This window comes from Salvelinus fontinalis, chromosome 4, assembly GCF_029448725.1.
Source record: "Salvelinus fontinalis isolate EN_2023a chromosome 4, ASM2944872v1, whole genome shotgun sequence".
Lineage (NCBI taxonomy): Eukaryota > Metazoa > Chordata > Actinopteri > Salmoniformes > Salmonidae > Salvelinus > Salvelinus fontinalis.
Window position 1 is genome coordinate 42,191,448 of NC_074668.1, and position 20,588 is coordinate 42,212,035.

General features: G+C 46.6%; 1 protein-coding gene across 1 annotated transcript in view; it reads right to left on the reverse strand.

Annotated features, from left to right (window-relative positions):
- LOC129853808 (inactive carboxypeptidase-like protein X2) overlaps positions 1–6,487 on the reverse strand; it is a 30,385-nt gene extending 23,898 nt beyond the window's left edge. Inside the window, exon 1 of the mRNA XM_055920222.1 lies at positions 5,647–6,487. Coding sequence (XP_055776197.1) covers positions 5,647–5,887 — 241 coding nt within the window. The 5' untranslated portion in view covers positions 5,888–6,487. The remainder of the gene's footprint in view (positions 1–5,646) is intronic.
- Positions 6,488–20,588: the final 14,101 nt, after the last annotated feature.

Genomic DNA, 20,588 nt, shown 5'->3' on the forward strand with positions numbered 1-20,588 from the left:
TCAGGAAGTTAAAGCTTGGTCGCAAATGGGTCTTCCAAATGGACAATGACCCCAAGCATACTTACAAAGTTGTGGCAAAATGGCTTAAGGACAACAAAGTCAAGGTATTGGAGTGGCCCTGACAAAGCCCTGACCTCAATCCCATAGAAAATATATGAGCAGAACTGAAAAAGCGTGTGCGAGCAAGGAGGCCTACAAACCTGACTCAGTTACACCAGCTCTGTCATGGCCGTCGTAGGGAGGAGACCAAGGCGCAGCGTAGTAAGCGTACATTCTTCTTTATTTAAACGAATGAACACTGAACAAACGAACAAAATAACAAACCGAACCGTGAAGCTAATATGGATGGTCCAGACAGGCAAGTAAACATAGATCAAGAACACACCAATATCCAAGGGAAATGGCTACCTAAATATGGTCCCCAATCAGACTTACAAATACCTAGACCTACTAAAACCCCTAGACTTACAAAACCCTAGACAATACAAAACTAGCATACCCACCCTAGTCACACCCTGACCTAACCAAAATAATAAAGAAAACATAGATACAGTGGGGAGTACTGTAATTTGCATTTTATTGCATGACATAAGTATTTGATCACCTACCAACCAGTAAGAATTCCGGCTCTCACAGACCTGTTAGTTTTTCTTTAAGAAGCCCTCCTGTTCTCCACTCATTTCCTGTATTAACTGCACCTGTTTGAACTCGTTACCTGTATAAAAGACACCTGTCCACACACTCAAACAGACTCCAACCTCTCCACAATGGCCAAGACCAGAGAGCCGTGTAAGGACATCAGGGATAAAATTGTAGACCTGCACAAAGCTGGGATGGGCTACAGGACAATAGGCAAGCAGCTTGGTGAGAAGGCAACAACTGTTGGCGCAATTATTAGAAAATGGAAGAAGTTCAAGATGACGGTCAATCACCCTCGGTCTGGGGCTCCATGCAAGATCTCACCTCGTGGGGCATCAATGATCATGAGGAAGGTGTGGGATCAGCCCAGAACTACACGGCAGGACCTGGTCAATGACCTGAAGAGAGCTGGGACCACAGTCTCAAAGAAAACCATTAGTAACACACAACGCCATCATGGATTAAAATCCTGCAGCACACGCAAGGTACCCCTGCTCAAGCCAGCGCATGTCCAGGCCCGTCTGAAGTTTGCCAATGACCATCTGGAGGGTTATTGGCAAAGAGGAGGAATGGGAGAAGGTCATGTGGTCTGATGAGACAAAAATAGAGCTTTTTGGTCTAAACTCCACTCGCCGTGTTTGGAGGAAGAAGGATGAGTACAACCCCAAGAACACCATCCCAACCGTGGAGGTGGAAACATCATTCTTTGGGGATGCTTTTCTGCAAAGGGGACAGGACGACTGCATCGAGATCTTGGCCAACCTCCTTTCCTCAGTAAGAGCATTGAAGATGGGTCGTGGCTGGGTCTTCCAGCATGACAACGACCCGAAACACACAGCCAGGGCAACTAAGGATTGGCTCCGTAAGAAGCATCTCAAGGTCCTGGAGTGGCCTAGCCAGCCAAAATCCCTGTTGCAGTGTGTGCAAACCTGGTCAAGAACTACAGGAAACATATGATCTCTGTAATTGCAAACAAAGGTTTCTGTACCAAATATTAAGTTCTGCTTTTTTGATGTGTCAAATACTTATGTCATGCAATAAAATGCAAATTAATTACTTAAAAATCATACAATGTGATTTTCTGGATTTTTGTTTTAGATTCCGTCTCTCACAGTTGAAGTGTACCTATGATAAAAATTACAGACCTCTACATGCTTTGTAAGTAGGAAAACCTGCAAAATCGGCAGTGTATCAAATACTTGTTCTCCCCACTGTAACTAAGGTCAGGGCGTGACAGTAACCCCCCCCCCCTCTGGTTCTGGACGCCGCCTCCCCTCTTTACACTAATCCCTCTGCCTTTGTAGATCCGGACCGTGGATCATCGCCTGAGGCTCTGGATTGCGGATCATCGCCAGAGGCCCCGGACCGGGGACCCTCGCTGGAGACCCCGGACTGTGGCCCGTCGCCAGAAGCTCTGGACTGGGTACTGTCGCCGGAAGCTCTGGACTGGGTACTGTCGCCGGAAGCTCTGGACTGGGTACTGTCGCCGGAAGCTCTGGACTGGGTACTGTCGCCGGAAGCTCTGGACTGGGTACTGTCGCCGGAAGCTCTGGACTGGGTACTGTCGCCGGAAGCTCTGGACTGGGTACTGTCGCCGAAAGCTCTGGACTATGGAAGCGCACTGGAAGCCTGATGCGTGGTGCCGGAACTGGTGGTACCGGGCTGAGGACACGCACCTCAGGGCGAGTGCGGGGAAGAGGCACAGGCCGTACTGGACTGTGGAAGCGCACTGGAGGCCTGATGCATGGTGCCGGAACTGGTGGTACCGGGCTGAGGACACGCACCTCAGGGCGAGTGCGGGGAAGAGGCACAGGCCGTACTGGACTGTGGAAGCGCACTGGAGGCCTGATGCGTGGTGCCGGAACTGGTGGTACCGGGCTGAGGACACACACCTCAGGGCGAGTGCGAGGAGCTGGAATAGAGGAGCTGGAATAGAGCGCACCGGGCTATGAATGGGAACTGGAGACACCGTGCGCATTTCTGCAAAATACGGTGCCTGACCAGTCACACGCTCTCCACGGTAAGCACAAGGAGTTGGCTCATGTCTCCAACCTGACTCAGCCAATCGCCTCGTGTGCCCCCCCCCCCCCCAAAAAAAAAAAAATATTGGGGCTGCCTCTTGTGCTTGCCTTGTTTGTATTTCTTCTCATATCGCCGTTCCGCTTTTGCTGCCTCAAATTCCACCTTCGGAAGGCGATACTCCCCAGCCTGCGTCCAGGGTCCTGCTTCATCCAGTATCTCCTCCCAGGTCCATTTCTCCATAAAATGCTGCTCCTCCTTTTCATGCTGCTTGGTCCTTTTATGGTGGGTTCTTCTGTCACGGCCGCCGTAGGGAGGAGACCAAGGCGCAGCGTGGTAAGCGTATATTCTTCTTTATTTAAACGAATGAACACTGAACAAATGAACAAAATAACAAAACAAACCGTGACTTAACTTAACATAGATCAAGAACCCACCAATACCCAAGGGAAATGGCTACCTAAGGTCAGGGCGTGACAAGCTCTCAGGAGGAATGGGCCAAAATTCACCCAACTTATTGTGGGAAGATTGTGGAAGACTACCCGGAACGTTTTACCTAAGTTAAACAATTTAAAGGTAATGCTACCAGATACTAATCGAGTGTATGTACACTTCTGACTCACTGGGAATGTGATGAAAGAAATAAAAGCTGAAATAAATAATTCTCTCTACTATTCTGACATTTCACATTCTTAAAATACAGTGGTGATCCTAACTGACCTAAGACAGGGAATTTTTACTAGGATTAAATGTCAGGAATTGTTAAATGTATTTGGCTAAGGTGTACTGTATGTAAACTTCCGACTTCAACTGTATCTGTGGAACAGAGGGGGGTGGGCATTCTATGTTGTGTTCTATGTTGTCTAGTTCTATGTGTTTGGCCGGGTGTGGTTCTCAATCAGAGGCAGCTGTCTTTCGTTGTCTCTGATTGAGAACCATACTTAGGTAGCCTTTTCCCACCTGTGTTTGTGGGTAGTTGTTTCCTGTTGTGTGTCTGCACCAGCCAGAACTGTTTCGGTCGTTATTCTTTGTTATTTTTGTTATTTCAGTGTTCATTTAATAAATATGGACACGTACCGCGCTGCACCTTGGTCCTCTCCTTCCAACAGCCGTTACACAGAGGTTGTGTATTCATGTCATATTCATGTGTATTTAATATTCCTCTCCATTAGTAACCCAGCCAAACTGTAATGGCACGCTGTCAGAGCATCATCAACATTGTCCTGTCCCTGTCCTTAAGATATCTGATTCTGTCTAGTTGGTGTTTCTAATATCTTTTCAATTGTGCAAGCCATAAATATGTAGCCTATGACAGTAGTAGTAAATTTTACATAGTTTGTAGTGCACTATGTAACAATGTGTACCCACAAAATAGTTATACAGTACCTACTAGCTAATGTAATTACCATGTAAATACAAGGTTTTAGTGCAATTTAATTTGGAAATGGGACTGATTAAACCAACAGATGTGTGTGCTGAAGTTAACTCGATGTTAAGCTGTGAATCTCAGAAACAAAATGTGTTTTATAACTAACACTACATCATCAGCCCATCTCAGAGGGTGAATCCTTCCATTTTGGAGCTGGGTTCTGTGGTACAGTAGAAAATAAAAGTGGACTGTACAAATCTGTCTCCAAGATGCTCAGCTCAGAGCCCAGCCAGATCTGTTACTGCAGCCGACTGAATCTTCCCCAGTCCCAGGTCTACTCTGCTTTGGGCCAAGAGACAGTCCAGGTATGTGTGAGCTGGAGACAGACAGGTTAGAGTACTGTATGGTGTGTGTGTGTGTGTGTGTAACGGTTGTGCAGGGATTGAACCAAAATGCAGCGGATTGTGAAGACATGATATTTATTAAAGTAAAGACGGAAAACACGAAAACGAAATACACTTGACTAATTAACAAAATAACAAAACGGAGTAGACAAACCTGGACATACGAACTTACAATAAAACACGAGAACGCACGAACAGGGAAAATACCTACACATAAATGACGATGAACAAACAAACCGAACAGTCCCGTATGGTGCGACAAACACTGACACAGGAGACAACCACCCACAATGAACACTGTGAAACAACCTACCTAAATATGACTCTCAATTAGAGGAACGCCAAACACCTGCCTCTAATTAAGAGCCATACCAGGCAACCCTAAACCAACGTAGATCCAGACAACATAGAATGCCCACCCAAACTCACGTCCTGACCAACTAACACATACAACAAACTAACAGAAATAGGTCAGGAACGTGACAGTGTGTGTGTGTGTGTGTGTGTGTGTGTGTGTGTGTGTGTGTGTGTGTGTGTGTGTGTGTGTGTGTGTGTGTGGGCACGGACACTGTTGGACTCGCATAGTGACTGAAAGGTGTGTGTGGGTAATTCAGGAAATTGCTGGCTTCTTTCATGACCAACACTCTCCTCCACCTGCCTTGTCCCCTGTGCCTGCCTGATGATGTCATATAACGTTCTCCAATCCTCGCCCTGGAAGGAGGCATCTGTTCCAGCCCAACAAACAGACACGGTTGATGATTCTAATACTAAGGTTTTGATCGTTAGCTGATATGATGATAAGATGTGTTGAACAAAGGCATGTACACCAGCTGAATTGGGTCCTATCTAGCAGGTAAAACCATCCATGTTTCTAGCCACAACTCAGATGGGACCCAATTCTCCACTTAGTAACATATATAGCATTATAATATGAATGTTCCTACTAGGCAAAAACTGGTTGAAACAACGTTTCCACGTCATTTCAACCCAAAAATTCAATGTGATAACTTTGAATCATTGTGGAAAACTGATCGGATTTGCAAAAAGTCTTCAACGTAGGAGAATTTTGTATTTTATTCATCAAACTTTTAACCTCAATGACAGGGTGACATTTTTGGCTGAGTTGAATTCACGCTAGTTGACAACTCAACCAAATGTAAATAAAACTAGACGTTGAACTGACGTCTATGCCCAGTGGGTTGGCTTTGTTCTTACCTGGTAGGGCATCCTCCTCTGTGGCTCTCTTTTCCTTGCTAGTCTGGCTTTGTGTCTCTGTGAGTTCCTCTTCTTTAGCTGGTTCATCCTGGGACTCCTCTCCATATAGGGCCTCCATCCCTCTCTCCTCTACAGCCTGGCCTAAAGAGACAATGCCTCCTGCACTCTCCCCTGCTCTGGGCAGTAGCACACAGCATAGGGCCAGCAGAACCAAACACACCACTGCGATATGACCTCCCATCCTCCTTACGCTACCTGGCTCAGGATTCTACCTCAATGTTCCACTGAAAAGTTCCAGCTCAGTGTTCCGATTAAGTATTCCAGCTCTGTATTCTAGTTCAGATTTCCCAAAATCTTGCTAAAAGTTCCAGCTCAGAACGCTACTCAGAAATTCTACCGAAGTGTTCTATATCTGAATTCTACCTCTCAGTTTTCTACTCTCGTGTTCCATGCCTTCTCTCCGGTGAGGAAGATTCTGGAGCTCCAAGCCACAGCCAGACACAGACTCACTCAGAGCATGAGGCAGGGCTGGACACAGAGAGAAGAGAATAGTGAGAGAGGGAGGAAGAGCGAGGGAGAGCAGTCCAATTGTCCTGCAATTTAACTAAACGACAGCTGAAAAAGTTTTGGCTGAGAGAGATATAATCCCCTTCACCTGGCTGACGAGTTTCAACAGATGCAGAGATCAAAAGGCGAGCTCAGCATAGATTGAGCAGAGCAGCTCACTGGAGAAGCCAGGAGAGGGAATGAAGAATCCAAGTTGGCTCTATAGAGGCTGTAACTCCTGGTTGGAGAGGTGAAAAGAGTTTAGTCAGGCAGCAGAGAACTTCTTCCACTTCTTCCGCCTCCTTTCCCCTCTGCAGACTGCCACCAACAGGCAGGAATGGAAAGGGGGGGGGGAGGAGTCGAGGACAGTGCTAACAATATTGAAACCCACAAATATTTAAGGAACAGAGGAACATAATATAACTATACTATATAACTACTGCTATACACACATTTATCTATTCACATACTGTCCATACACACCATTCACATACATATTTATAATTTATATTCCTGACTCAGGTCCAGAAGCAAATTTCCTGCAATTATATCCATTTTGCACTGTGTTTTTATATACTGTATTCTCGACATAGTTCATTCTAATATTTCTACCACTGTACATTGCATTTTAGTTACACTGTTTATACACACCACATATTTATTTATATACTGGATTCTTGACATATCTCACTCTAATATACCTACTGCTGTACATACAGTGCCTTCAGAAGTATTCCTTGACTTATTCCACATTTTGTTTTGTTACAGACTGAATTCAAAATGGATTCAATATATGTTTTCCTCGCCCATGTACACACAATACCCCATAATGACCAAGTGAAAACATGTTTTTAAAAAGTTAGCAAATTTAAATACAGAAATATCACATTTACATACACTACTGTTCAAAAGTTTGGGGTCACTTTTTCTGTCCATTAAAACAACATAATATTGATCAGAAATAGAGTGTAGACATTGTTAATGTTGTAAATGACTGACTATTGAAGCTGGAAACTGCAATTTTTTATGGAATATCTACATAGGCGTACAGAAGCCCATTATCAGCAACCATCACTCCTGTGTTCCAATGGAGTGTTGTGTTAGCTAATCCAAGTTTATCATTTTAAAAGGCACATTTATCATTAGAAAACCCTTTTACAATTATGTTAGCACAGCTGAAAACTGTTGTTCTGATTAAAGAAGCAAAAAAACTGGCCTTCTTCAGACTAGTTGAGTATCTGGAGCATCAGCATTTGTGGGTTCGATCACAGGCTCAAAACAAAGACCTTTCTTCTGAAACTTGTCAGTCTATTCTTGTTCTGAGAACTGAACGCTATTCCATGCGAGAAATTGCCAAGAAAGTGAAGATCTCGTACAAGGCTGTGCACTACTCCCTTCACAGAACAGCGCACACTGACTCTAACTAGATTAGAAACAGGAGTGGGAGGCCCCGGTCCACAACTGAGCAAGAGGACCAGTACATTAGAGTGTCTAGTTTGAGAAACAGACGCCTCACAAGTCCTCAACTGGCAGCTTCATTAAAGGTCCTGAACGCTCTGGAGCAGGTTTTCATCAAGGATCTCTCTGTACTTTGCTCCATTCATCTTTGCCTCGACCCTGGCTAGTCTCCCAGTCCCTACCGCTGAAAAACATCCCCACAGGATGATACTGCCACCACCATGCTTTACTATGGGGATGGTGCCAGGTTTCCTCCAGACGTGATGCTTGGCATTCATGATCTGAGAGTCTTTAGGTGCCTTTGGCAAACTCCAAGCGGGCTGTCATGTGCCTTTTACTAAGGAGTGGCTTCCGTCAGGCCACTCTAACATAAAGGCCTGATTGGTGGAGTGCTGCAGAGATGGTTGTCCTTTGGGAAGGTACTCCCATCTCCACAGAGGAACTCTAGAGCTCTGTCAGAGTGACCATCACCTTCTTGGTCACCTCCTTGACCAAGACCCTTCTCCCCGACTGCTCAGTTTGGCCAGGCGGCCAGCTCTAGGAGAGTGTTGGTGGTTCCAAACTTCTTCCATTTAAGAATGATGGAGTCCACTGTGTTCTTGGGGACTTTGAATGCTGCAGAAATGTTTTGGTACCCTTCCCCAGATCTGTGCCTCGACACAATCCTGTCTCGGAACTCTACGGACAATTCCTTCAATCTCATGGCTTGGTTTTTGCTCTGACATGTACTGTCAACTGTGGGACTTTATATAGACAGGTGTGTGCCTTTCCAAATCCTGTCCAATCAATTAAATGTACCACAGGTGGACTCCAATCAAGTTGTAGAAACATCTCAAGGATGATGAATGGAAACAGGATGCACCTGAACTCAATTTCGAGTCTCATAGCAAAGGGTCTGAATACTAAATGTAGGTATGTATGTATTTCTGTTTTTCATTCCTAATACATTTGCAAACATTTCCAAAAAACCTGTTTTCACTTTGTCATTTTGGGGTATTGTGTGTAGATTTTTTATTTATTTAATCAATTTTAGAATAAGATGTAACGTAACAAAATGTGGAAAAAAATCAAAAGATCTGATTACTTTCCGAAGGCACTGTACACACACACACACACACACACACACAGAGAGGATAACTATTTAAGCATCTGACAGAAGTTTGCTCTCTGCCCTGTCTGTGGCCTCACCATCCTCCTGTGAGTGTCAGCAGTGTGAGGTAGGAGTAGTCCCCTACTACAGCACCTCAGCGTTTAACCAAGATGGTTGAATTAGAGAACAAACCAAATGTGCAAAAGATATGCGGCCGTTGGGGGAAATCTGAATGGAAAATTCTTCATGGTAAAATTTAAAAAAAAATCTGCACTAAATTGTAGTGCTGCAAAAATAAACGGATATGCTTACAATTCGTCTGACTCACAGACTCACAGCCAACCAGCTACAGAAGAAAAGAAAAAAAGGAAAAAAAGATTCTAAACAGGATTGTTTAGATGATGAGTAGTATAGTAGTACTGTCTCTTGAGATTTGGCCAAAATGACCAATTGATGAAATGTGTTTAGAGTTAAAGCCCACAAATCAAGTTATAAGCATCTGGATGGAAATGACTTAAAATGAGTAAGGGTTGTTTTCGACCAGTCTTGTTTTTGTCTCTGTTTGCTTGATGAAAGCAAGCTGGATTTATAGTACTTTGGCTGGTGCACATAGGGCCCGATTCCAACTTTAAGAATTTACACCTTTCCTACACACGCCTTTCCTACGCACTTCTCAATATTTGGTATTCAGACTTACCTTATTCTTTCAAGTAACGCGCTCTGCAGGTGTGGCTCACTTGCTCGTTCTAAATAGATTTCATTCACTTGCTGGCCAACAGATTTTCACATGGAGTAGGGTTTTCAGTACATTTATCTTAAACCATCCCATTAAATACTGTGTACCTTTTAGTTGTGTGGGGGCTGTGCCTTGGCAAAGTGGGTGGGGTTATATCCTTCCTGTTTGGCCCTGTCCGGGGGTATCATCGGATGGGGCCACAGTGTCTCCTGACCCCTCCTGTCTCAGCCTCCAGTATTTATGCTGCATTAGTTTATGTGTCGGGGGGCTAGGGTCAGTTTGTTATATCTGGAGTACTTGTCCTGTCTTATCCGGTGTCCTGTGTGAATTTAAGTATGCTCTCTCTAATTCTCTCCTTCTTTCTCTCTCTCGGAGGACCTGAGCCCTAGGACCATGCCTCAGGACGACCTGACATGATGACTCCTTGCTGTCCCCAGTCCACCTGGCCGTGCTGTTGCTCCAGTTTCAACTGTTCTGCCTGCGGCTATGGAACCCTGACCTGTTCACCGGACGTGCTACCTGTCCCAGACCTGCTGTTTTCAACTCTCTTAAGACAGCAGGAGCGGTAGAGATACTCTGAATGATCGGCTATGAAAAGCCAACTGACATTTACTCCTGAGGTCCTGACGTTTTGCACCCTCGACAACCACTGTGATTATTATTATTTGACCCTGCTGGTCTTCTATTAACATTTCAACATCTTGGCCATGTTCTGTTATAATCTCCACCTGGCACAGCCAGAAGAGGACTGGCCACCCCTCATAGCCTGGTTCCTCTCTAGGTTTCTTCCTAGGTTCTGGCCTTTCTAGGGAGTTTTTCCTAGCCACCGTGCTTCTACACCTGCATTGCTTGTTGTTTGGCGTTTTAGGCTGGGTTTCTGTACAGCACTTTGTGACATCAGCTGATGTAAGAAGGGCTTTATAAAAAAAATTGAATGATTGTCTTGGCAAAGTAGAAAAATGCTCACTAACAGGGATGTAAATTAATTTGTGCACAACATTTGAGAGAAATAAGCTTTTTGTGCATATGGAACATTTCTGGGATCTTTTATTTCAGCTCATGAAACATGGGACCAACACTGTACATGCCCTACTTTTGTTCAGTATATACAGTGCCTTTTTCCACATTTTGTTACGTTATTCTAAAATATATTAAATAAAAACTATTCCTGAGCACTCTCCACACAATACCCCATAATGACAAAGCAAAAAATGGTTTTTAGAAATGCTTGGAAAGGCCTCCCGGGTGGCGCAATGGTCTAGGGCACTGCATCGCAGTGCTAACTGCGCCACCAGAGTCTCTGGGTTCGCGCCCAGGCTCTGTCACAGCCGGCCGCGACCGGGAGGTCCGTGGGGCGACGCACAATTGGGCTAGCGTCGTCCGGGTTAGGGAGGGTTTGGCCGGTAGGGATATCCTTGTCTCATCGCGTTCCAGCAACTCCCGTGGTGGGCCGGGCGCAGTGCGCGCTAACCAAGGGTGCCAGGTGCACGGTGTTTCCTCCGACACATTGGTGCGGCTGGCTTCCGGGTTGGAGGCGCGCTGTGTTAAAGAAGCAGTGCGGCTTGGTTGGGTTGTGCTTCGGAGGACGCATGGCTTTCGACCTTCGTCTCTCCTGAGCCCGTACGGGAGTTGTAGCGATGAGATAAGATAGTAATTACTAGCGATTGGATACCACGAAAATTGGGGAGAAAAGGGGATAAAGAAAAAATTTAAAAGAAGAAAAAAAATAAAATAAATGCTTGGAAATCTATTAATAATGAAAAACAGAAATACCTTATTTACATAAGTATTCAGACCCTTTAATATGAGACTCGAAGTTGAGCTCAGGTGCATCCTGTTTCCATTGAGCATCCTTGAGATGTTTCTACAACTTGATTGGAGTCCACCTGTGGTAAATTCTATTGATTGGACATGATTTGGAAAGGCACACATGTCTATATAAGATCCCGCAGTTGACAGTGCACGTCAGAGCAAAAACCAAGCCATGAGGTCGAAGGAATTGTCCGTAGAGCTCAGAGACAGGATTGTGTCGAGGCACAGACCTGGGGAAGGATACCAAAACATTTCTGCAGCCTTGAAGGTCCCCAAGAACACAGTGGCCTCCATCATTATTACATGGAAGGAGATTTGAACCACCAACACTCTTCCTAGAGCTGGCCGACTGGCCAAACTAAGCAATCGGGGGAGAAGGGCCGTGGTCAGAGAGGTGACCAAGAACCCGATGGTCATTCTGAGAGAGCTCAAGAGTTCTTCTGTGGTGATGGGAGAACCTTCCTGAAGGACAATCATCTCTGCAGCACTCCACCAATCAGGTCTTTACGGTAGAGTGGCCAGACGGAAGCCACTCCTCAGTAAAAGGCACATGACAGCCCGCTTGGAGTTTGCCAAAAGGCACCTAAAGACTCTCAGACGATGAGAAACAAGATTCTCTGGTCTGATGAAACTAAGATGAAACTCTTTGGCCTGAATGCCAAGTTTCACCTCTGGAGGAAACCTGGCACCATCCCTACAGTGAAGCATGGTGGTGGCAGAATCATGCTGTGGGGATGTTTCTTAGTGGCAGGTACTGGGAGAATAGTCAGGATCGAGGCAAAGATGAACGGAGCAAAGTAGGTTCACAAAGGTTCACCTTCCAACAGGACAACGACCCTAAGCACATATCCAAGACAACGCAGGAGTGGCTTCGGGACAAGTCTCTGAATGTCCTTGAGTGGCCCAGCCAGAGCCCGGACTTAAACAAGATCGAACATCTCTGGAGAGACTTGAAAATAGCTGTGCAGCAACGTTCCCCATCCAACCTGACATAGCTTGAGAGGATCTGCAGACGAGAATGGGAAAAATTGCCCAAATACAGGTGTGCCAAGCGTGTAGCACCATACCCAAGAAGACTCTGCCAAAGCTGCTTCAACAAAGTACTGAGTAAAGGGTTTGAATAGTTATGTAAATATTATATTTATATTTTTTATTGCTTTGTCATTATGGGGTATTGTGTGTAGATTGATGAAGGGAAAAAAACGATTTAATCAATTTTAGAATAAGGCTGTAACGTAACAAAATACGGAAAAAGTCAAGGGGTCTGAATACCTTCCAAATGCACTGTACATATAAAGTGGATAAAACAGTACGTAAACATTATTCATGTGACCAGTGTTTATTGTCTCTATTTACATGGTCTCTAAGGTGCAGGGCAGAGTAATGGGTGGTGGCCGTTTAGTGATGGCTGTTCAACATGTCTGATGGCCTGGAGATAGAAGCTGTTTTTCAGTCTCTCGGTCCTGGCTTTGATACACCTGTCTTCTAGATGGTAGCAGGGTGAACAGGCCATGGGTCGGGTGGCTGAGGTCCTTGATGACACCGGGTGCTGTAGATATCCTGGAGGGCAGGCAGTGTGCCCTCGATATTGCGTTGGGCTGACCGCACCACCCTCTGGAGAGCCATGTGGTGGCGGGCGGTGCAGTTGCCGTACCAGGTGGTGATGCAGCCCGACAGAATGCTCTCGATGGTGCATCTGTAGAAGTTTGGGAGGGTCTTAGGAGCAATACCAAATTTCTTCAGCCGCCTGAGGTTTTAGAGGCGCTGTTGCGCCTTCTCTCCACGGTGTCAGTGTGGTGGGACAATTTCAGGTTTTTGGTGATGTGCACGCCAAGGTACTTCAAGCTATTGACCCTCTCCACTGCGGTCCCGTCGATGTGGATGGGGGCGTGCTCTTTATGCTGTCTCCTGTAGTCCACGTTCAGCTCCTTTATTTTGTTGACGTTGAGGGAGAGGTTATTTCCCCAGCACCACTCCGCCAGGGCACTAACTGCCTCCCTGCAGGCTGTCTCGTCATTGTTGGTGATCAGGCCTACCACTTTTGTGTCATCAGAAAACTTGATGATAAAGTTGGAGTCGTGCATAGCCACGCAGTCATGGGTACAGGAGGGGGCTGAGCACACACCCCTGGGGGGCCCCCGTGTTGAGGATCAGTGTGGCGGGAGTGCTGTTTCCTACCCTCACCACCTGGGGGGCGACCCGTCAGGAAGTCTAGGACCCAGTTGCACAGTTCAGTTCTAGTTCCAGGGCCCTGAGCTTAGTGATGTGCTTGGGGGGCACTATGGTGTTAAGAGCCGAGTTGTAGTCATTGAACAGTATTCTCACATAGATATTCCTCTTGTGCAGGTGGGATATGGTTGTGTGCAATGCAGTGGCTGTTGCGTCATCCATGGGGACGCGATCTGTTGGGGCGGTATGCACATTGTAGTGGGTTAAGGGTGTTGGGTAAGGTGGAGATGATATGGTCCTTGAGAAGGTTAACACGCTTGAAAGCTTTATTCACTTCGGCCACGGAGATAGCACAGTCCTCATGAGCAGCGGCGGGCCCCGTCGGCGGCTCTGTGTTATTCTCCTCAAAGCAGGAGATTGTGAAACCTGGTTCTGCAGACTCTACTGTAGCATTTCTGAATATCGTCCCTGTCATTTTTTGACACGCACACAGATGCATGCATACACCCTTAACCACACACACACACACCTCCCTTAGTGGTGAAGTGATTCACTTTGTATGCCACTGGACCGAAGAGCAGAGAACTGTGTCGGTCTCTACGCTCTCTATGGGGATTCAGACTGTGTCCAGGGATGACGTTCTAGCCAAAGAATGCTGCAGATTACGATTCCTATTCAGACTACAGTAAGGTCAAAGTGAGAGGCCAGCGTATTTGGCAATGCTACAGGCACATAGGGGAGTGCTTGGAGTTGTATTCATTTGACAGGGGAGCAGAGACAAAAGCCTCATACGTTTCTGTGGTTTTCCCATGCTCTCCTACCCTACCCCATCACTGGAGTATTTCACAGACGCAATGCCAAGATTAAACATAAAAGTGAGAGGAAAAAGTTCAATCGACGTATGAGGGATTGCTGAAAAGTTTCTCAACACCTTAAAAATGGCTGTTCTTAGACTACAGCATCATAACGCACAGCATTCCATTTTCCCTCAAAACATTTCTTCCATCTTTGCAAATGTGATCATTACTATATCTGATTCAGCGTCGTTTCCATGATTCTCTTGAATTGTTCTCCTAGTGGGGGTATTGTGGGACTGCATGGCACGATGCTTAATGGACACCAGCCAAACTACTCCACCATTATAAAACTCATTCTCGTGAGCTGAACCTGTAAAAGCAGTGTGTTATGTCAACTTTCCATAGTTTGTGATGAAATATAAATTAGATAGTTGGCACTGGGCATTCAAATATCTCTTTTGCACTGAGAATATTTCATGCATATGAGGCAATTTTGTTTGTGGGCTGGATTGCAGTTGTACATTTTCACCCCTATGACAAGGGACAACATTAAGCACAACAGCCATTCTCTTATGTGTGATGACTGACGAGTGTGTTCTCAAGATATTTTTGACACGCACATGTTCACACACACATGAACACTAGCCCGTACACACACATGAACACTTGAAGAACTTGGATCCACGAGGAAACGTGAGCATAAAAGACCCAAATTCTTTAGAGGCCATACAGATGCCATACAGATGTCTCATTACTCAATGAAACACAGATACGCACACAAATGTAATACACTTCTTTGTTCAACTTCCAAGTTTTCTGAAACCTAATCGAGGAATGGGACACAGATGGTCACATTCCAACCCAAGTCGGAAAAGCATATTCATCTTCATTCTCTTATCCTCTCATGACACTATGTTGATCATTGCTCATGTTTGTTCATTGCTCATGTCTTATCAATGCTCATGCATGTTGTCTGTCACAGGATAATATGAGTTGGAATGGCTTCCTTCCAGCTGGCCTACTCCTTGAACATATCACTTATAATTCTATGTACTGTATATCTATGGCTTTGTTGATGTCTATTCTCTACTTCTAGCAAGCAGCCCCGAGAGAGGAGAGAAAGAGTTAGAGAGGGAAGGAAAGAGGGCTGAGTAAGAGAGAGGGGAAGTGTGTGTGTGTGTGTGTGTGTGTGTGTGTGTGTGTGTGTGTGTGTGTGTGTGTGTGTGTGTGTGTGTGTGTGTGTGTGTGTGTGTGTGTGTGTGTGTGTGTGTGTGTGTGTGTGTGTGTGTGTGTGTGTGTGTGTGTGTGAGAGAGAGAGCTGTCGTATTCCAGAAGGCTCTCTAGGTACACATGGAAACCGATATTTATTTAAACTACTCCCAGCCTTATGCCTTCATTCTCCTTATCTTCCTTTTGACTTGTAACATTCTGAAACCCTCCTAAACCCTTCTCCGACGTCTGACATACCAAGCTACCGTCTGGCTGCTGGAAAATAAATCCCTTTTGCATGCTTTAACATACTTTTATCATCTCACTTTAAGAGTAGGCGGAGACTGTGTTGCACTTTAAAACAATGGGTATGGGTATGAAAGATAGGAGGGACAGAGGCAGAGAGAGGTGGAGAGACTGAAAGTGTTAGTAGCCTTCAGTAAGCCTTCATGGCCTCAGGCCCTCTTAATAGTGATGTATTTCCATCCAGCTATCAGTTTGTTTATATAAGATGACTTTTCCTCTGGTCTAAGCATGCCAACTGTGTTATTGTGAATACCTAATCGATATGTACAAGACATACAGTGGGGCAAATAAGTATTTAGTCAGCCACCAATTGTGCAAGTTCTCCGACTTAAAAAGATTACCTATTGCAGATTCAGTCTTCCCAGCCTGGTGCAGGTCTACAATTTTGTTTCTGGTGTCCTTTGACAGCTCTTTGGTCTTGGCCATAGTGGAGTTTGGAGTGTGACTGTTTGAGGTTGTGGACAGGTGTCTTTTATACTGATAACAAGTTCAAACATGTAACGGTAATCCTCCTCCTCTTCATCAGACGAGGAGGAGTAGTGATCGAACCAAGGCGCAGCGTAGTGAAATGACATAATTTATTGAACACGACGGAAAAACAAACTAAACTTGCACAAACAAACAAAACAAATAAACGATGCAGACAGACCTGAACGACGAACTTACATATAACGTGAAGAACGCAATGAACAGGAACAGACTACATAAAACGAACAAACCGCATACAGTCCCGTATGGTGCAAACATATACACAAACACAGGAGACAACCACCCACAACGAACACTGTGAAAACGCCTACCTAAATATGACTCTTAATTAGAGGAACGCCAAACACCTGCCTCTAATTAAGAGCCATACCAGGCAACCCAATAAACCAACACAGAAACAGAAAACATAGAATGCCCACCCAAACTCACGTCCTGACCAACTAACACATATAACAAACTAACAGAAATAGGTCAGGAACGTGACATAACCCCCCCCATAAGGTGCGAACTCTGGGCGCACCAGCACAAAGTCTAGGGGAGGGTCTGGGTGGGCATCTGACCACGGTGGTGGCTCAGGCTCTGGACGAGGTCCCCACCCCACCATAGTCAATCCCAGCTTACGTTTACCCCTTATCATGACCACCCTCTTATTTCCCCCACCTAATTTAAGGGGCAACACCAAGATAAAGTCCAGCTCCAGGACAAGGTAGCTCAGGATAAAGAGGTAGCTTAGGATAGAGGGGCAACTCCGGACTGAAGGGCAGCTCCGGACAGAGAGACAGCTCTGGACTGAGGGGCAGTTCTGGATTACTAGCCGCTTCTGGCTGAGGGGCAGCTCATGGCTGACTGATGGCTCTGGACGCTCATGGCAGGCTGACGGCTCTGGACGCTCATGGCAGGCTGACGGCTCTGGACGCTCATGGCAGGCTGACGGCTCTGGACGCTCATGGCAGGCTGACGGCTCTGGACGCTCATGGCTCGCTGACGGCTCTGGACGCTCATGGCTCGCTGACGGCTCTGGACGCTCATGGCTCGCTGACGGCTCTGGACGCTCATGGCTCGCTGACGGCTCTGGACGCTCATGGCTCGCTGACGGCTCTGGACGCTCATGGCTCGCTGACGGCTCTGGCTGCTCATGGCTCGCTGACGGCTCTGGCTGCTCATGGCTCGCTGGCGGCTCTGGCAGATCCTGTCTGGCTGGCGGCTCTGGCAGATCCTGTCTGGTTGGCGGCTCTGGCAGATCCTGTCTGGTTGGCGGCTCTGGCAGATCCTGTCTGGTTGGCGGCTCTGGCAGATCCTGTCTGGTTGGCGGCTCTGGCAGATCCTGCCTGGCGGGCGGCTCTAGCGGCTCCTGCCTGGCGGACGGCTCTAGCGGCTCCTGTCTGGCGGACGGCTCTGTAGGCTCATGGCAGACGGGCGACTTTGCAGGCTCATGGCAGACGGGCGGCCTTGCAGGCTCATTGCAGACGGATGGCTCAGACGGCGCTGGGGAGACGGATGGCTCAGATGGCGCTGGGGAGACGGATGGCTCAGATGGCGCTGGGGAGACGGATGGCTCAGATGGCGCTGGGGAGACGGATGGCTCTGGCCGGATAAGGCGCACTGTAGACCTGGTGCGTGGTGCCGGAACTGTAGGCACCGGGCTAAGGACACGCACCTTCATGCTAGTGCAGGGAGTAGGGACAGGGCACACTGGACTCTCAAAGCGTACTCTACACCTGGTGCGTGGTACCGGCACTGGTGGCACCGGGCTGAGGGCAAGCACATCAGGATTAGTACGGGGAGAAGAAACAGTGTGTACAGGGCTCTGGAGACGCACAGGTGGCTTAGTGCGTGGTGCCGGAACTGGAGGCACCGAACTGGATACACGCACTACAGGGAGAGTGCGTGGAGGAGGAACAGGGCTCTGGAAACGCACTGGTAGCCTAGTGCGTAGTGTAGGCACTGTAGGTACTAGGCTGGGGCGGGGAGGTGGCACCGGAAATACCGGACCGTGCAGGCGTACTGGCTCTCTTGAGCATTGAGCCTGCCCAACCTTACCTGGTTGAATGCTCCCGGTCGCCCGACCAGTGCGGGGAGGTGGAATAACCCGCACCGGGCTATGTAGGCGAACCGGGGAAACCATGCGTAAGGCAGGTGCCATGTATGCCGGCCCAAGGAGACGCACTGGAGACCAGACGCGTTGAGCCGGCCTCATGACACCTGGCTCAATGCCCAATCTAGCCCTACCAGTGCGGGGAGGTGGACTAACCCGCACCGGGCTATGCACACGTACAGGAGACACCCTGCGCTCTACTGCGTAACATGGTGTCTGCCCGTACTCCCGCTCTCCACGGTTAGCCTGAGAAGTGGGCGCAGGTCTCCTACCTGCCCTTGGCCCACTACCTCTTAGCCCCCCCCCCAATAAATTTTTGGGTGTTACTCACGGGCTTTTTGGGCTTCCGTGCAAGAGCGTCCCCTCATAACGCCGGTTCCTCTCTCTCTTCTCCTCCGCTCTCCGAACTGCCTCCAGCTGTTCCCATGAACGGTGATTCACTTTAGCCCATGGTCCTTCTCCGTTAAATACCTGCTCCCAACTCCACAAGTCCTGTAAACTCTCCCGTTGCTCGACATTACGCTGCTTGGTTCTGGAGATTTGGTGGGTGGTTCTGTAACGGTAATTCTCCTCCTCTTCATCAGACGAGGAGGAGTAGTGATCGAACCAAGGCGCAGCGTAGTGAAATGACATAATTTATTGAACACGACGGAAAAACAAACTAAACTTGCACAAACAAACAAAACAAATAAACGATGCAGACAGACCTGAACAACGAACTTACATATAACGTGAAGAACGCAATGAACAGGAACAGACTACATAAACCGAACAAACCGCATACAGTCCCATATGGTGCAAACATATACACAAACACAGGAGACAACCACCCACAACGAACACTGTGAAAACGCCTACCTAAATATGACTCTTAATTAGAGGAACGCCAAACACCTGCCTCTAATTAAGAGCCATACCAGGCAACCCAATAAACCAACACAGAAACAGAAAACATAGAATGCCCACCCAAACTCACGTCCTGACCAACTAACACATATAACAAACTAACAGAAATAGGTCAGGAACGTGACAAAACAGGTGCCATTAATACAGGTAACGAGTGGAGGACAGAAGAGCCTCTTAAAGAAGAAGTTACAGGTCTGTGAGAGCCAGAAATCTTGCTTGTTTGTAGGTGACCAAATACTTATTTTCCACTATAATTTGCAAATAAATTCATAAAAAATCCTACAATGTGATTTTCTAGATTTTTTTCACTCATTTTGTCTGTCATAGTTGAAGTGTACCTATGATGAAAATTACAGGCCTCTCTCATATTTTTAAGTGGGAGAACTTGCACAATTGGTGTCTGACTAAATACTTTTTTGCCCCATTGTAGCTTCCTCAATTACCTCGTACCCCTGCACATCGACTCGGTACTGGTACTCTCTGTATATAGCCATGTCGTTTTCTACTTCCTATATATAGCCATGTTATTTTTATTTATTTTATTTGTTATTCACTGTGTATTTATTCCTCGTGTCACTATTTCTATTTTTTATTAGATTGTGTTTCTTATACTTAACTCTGCATTGTTGGTAATGGGTAAAGTAAGCACTTCCTCGGTGGTCTACAAAGCATGTGACAAATACATTTTTATTTTATTGTAATAACGGTGGATGCCAACTGTGTGAAATCAATTTCCATAAGCTGACCTAGCTGGCATGGCGACTGTGCATAGTGTAACGACTTAGGGGGAACATGTCTCATTGAACCAGTGACCCTGTTGTAATAGAACAGCAAATGAAATCATCTGTGCCATAAAAGTCCAGCAGACCGTTAAGCAGAGGCTGAGGTACTGCAGACAGGAGGGAGGCCACAATGGTACTGTTCACATCTAGACTTGCAACAGCGCTGTGTGCATCTTACGACAGAACAGTCATGGAGATCTTCCTGTTGGATGATCTAACAGTGATCCTTCTGTGATGTTTACCTGTGAGATGCGACCTGTATCATTCATGTCTTAAGATCAACTGAGAATATAGCAGCGCTTCATTCCACACCATGCCCTGATGCAGCGACTCCAAAGCTCAGTCATCTGCTGCTGGTCACCCCAAGCCATGACTCCCAGCCTGATTACACACAGATGTAGAACTGAGCAGAGCTAAAGCTCCTTTGGCAGGTTCCTACCTTTACTCTGTCAGGGCAGGCTGGCCTCTCTGTGGTGCGTGGTTGGGGAATTATATCACTATCACTGACTGCCAATAGGCTGTGATAGACTTCGGGCTTTAAAGAAAT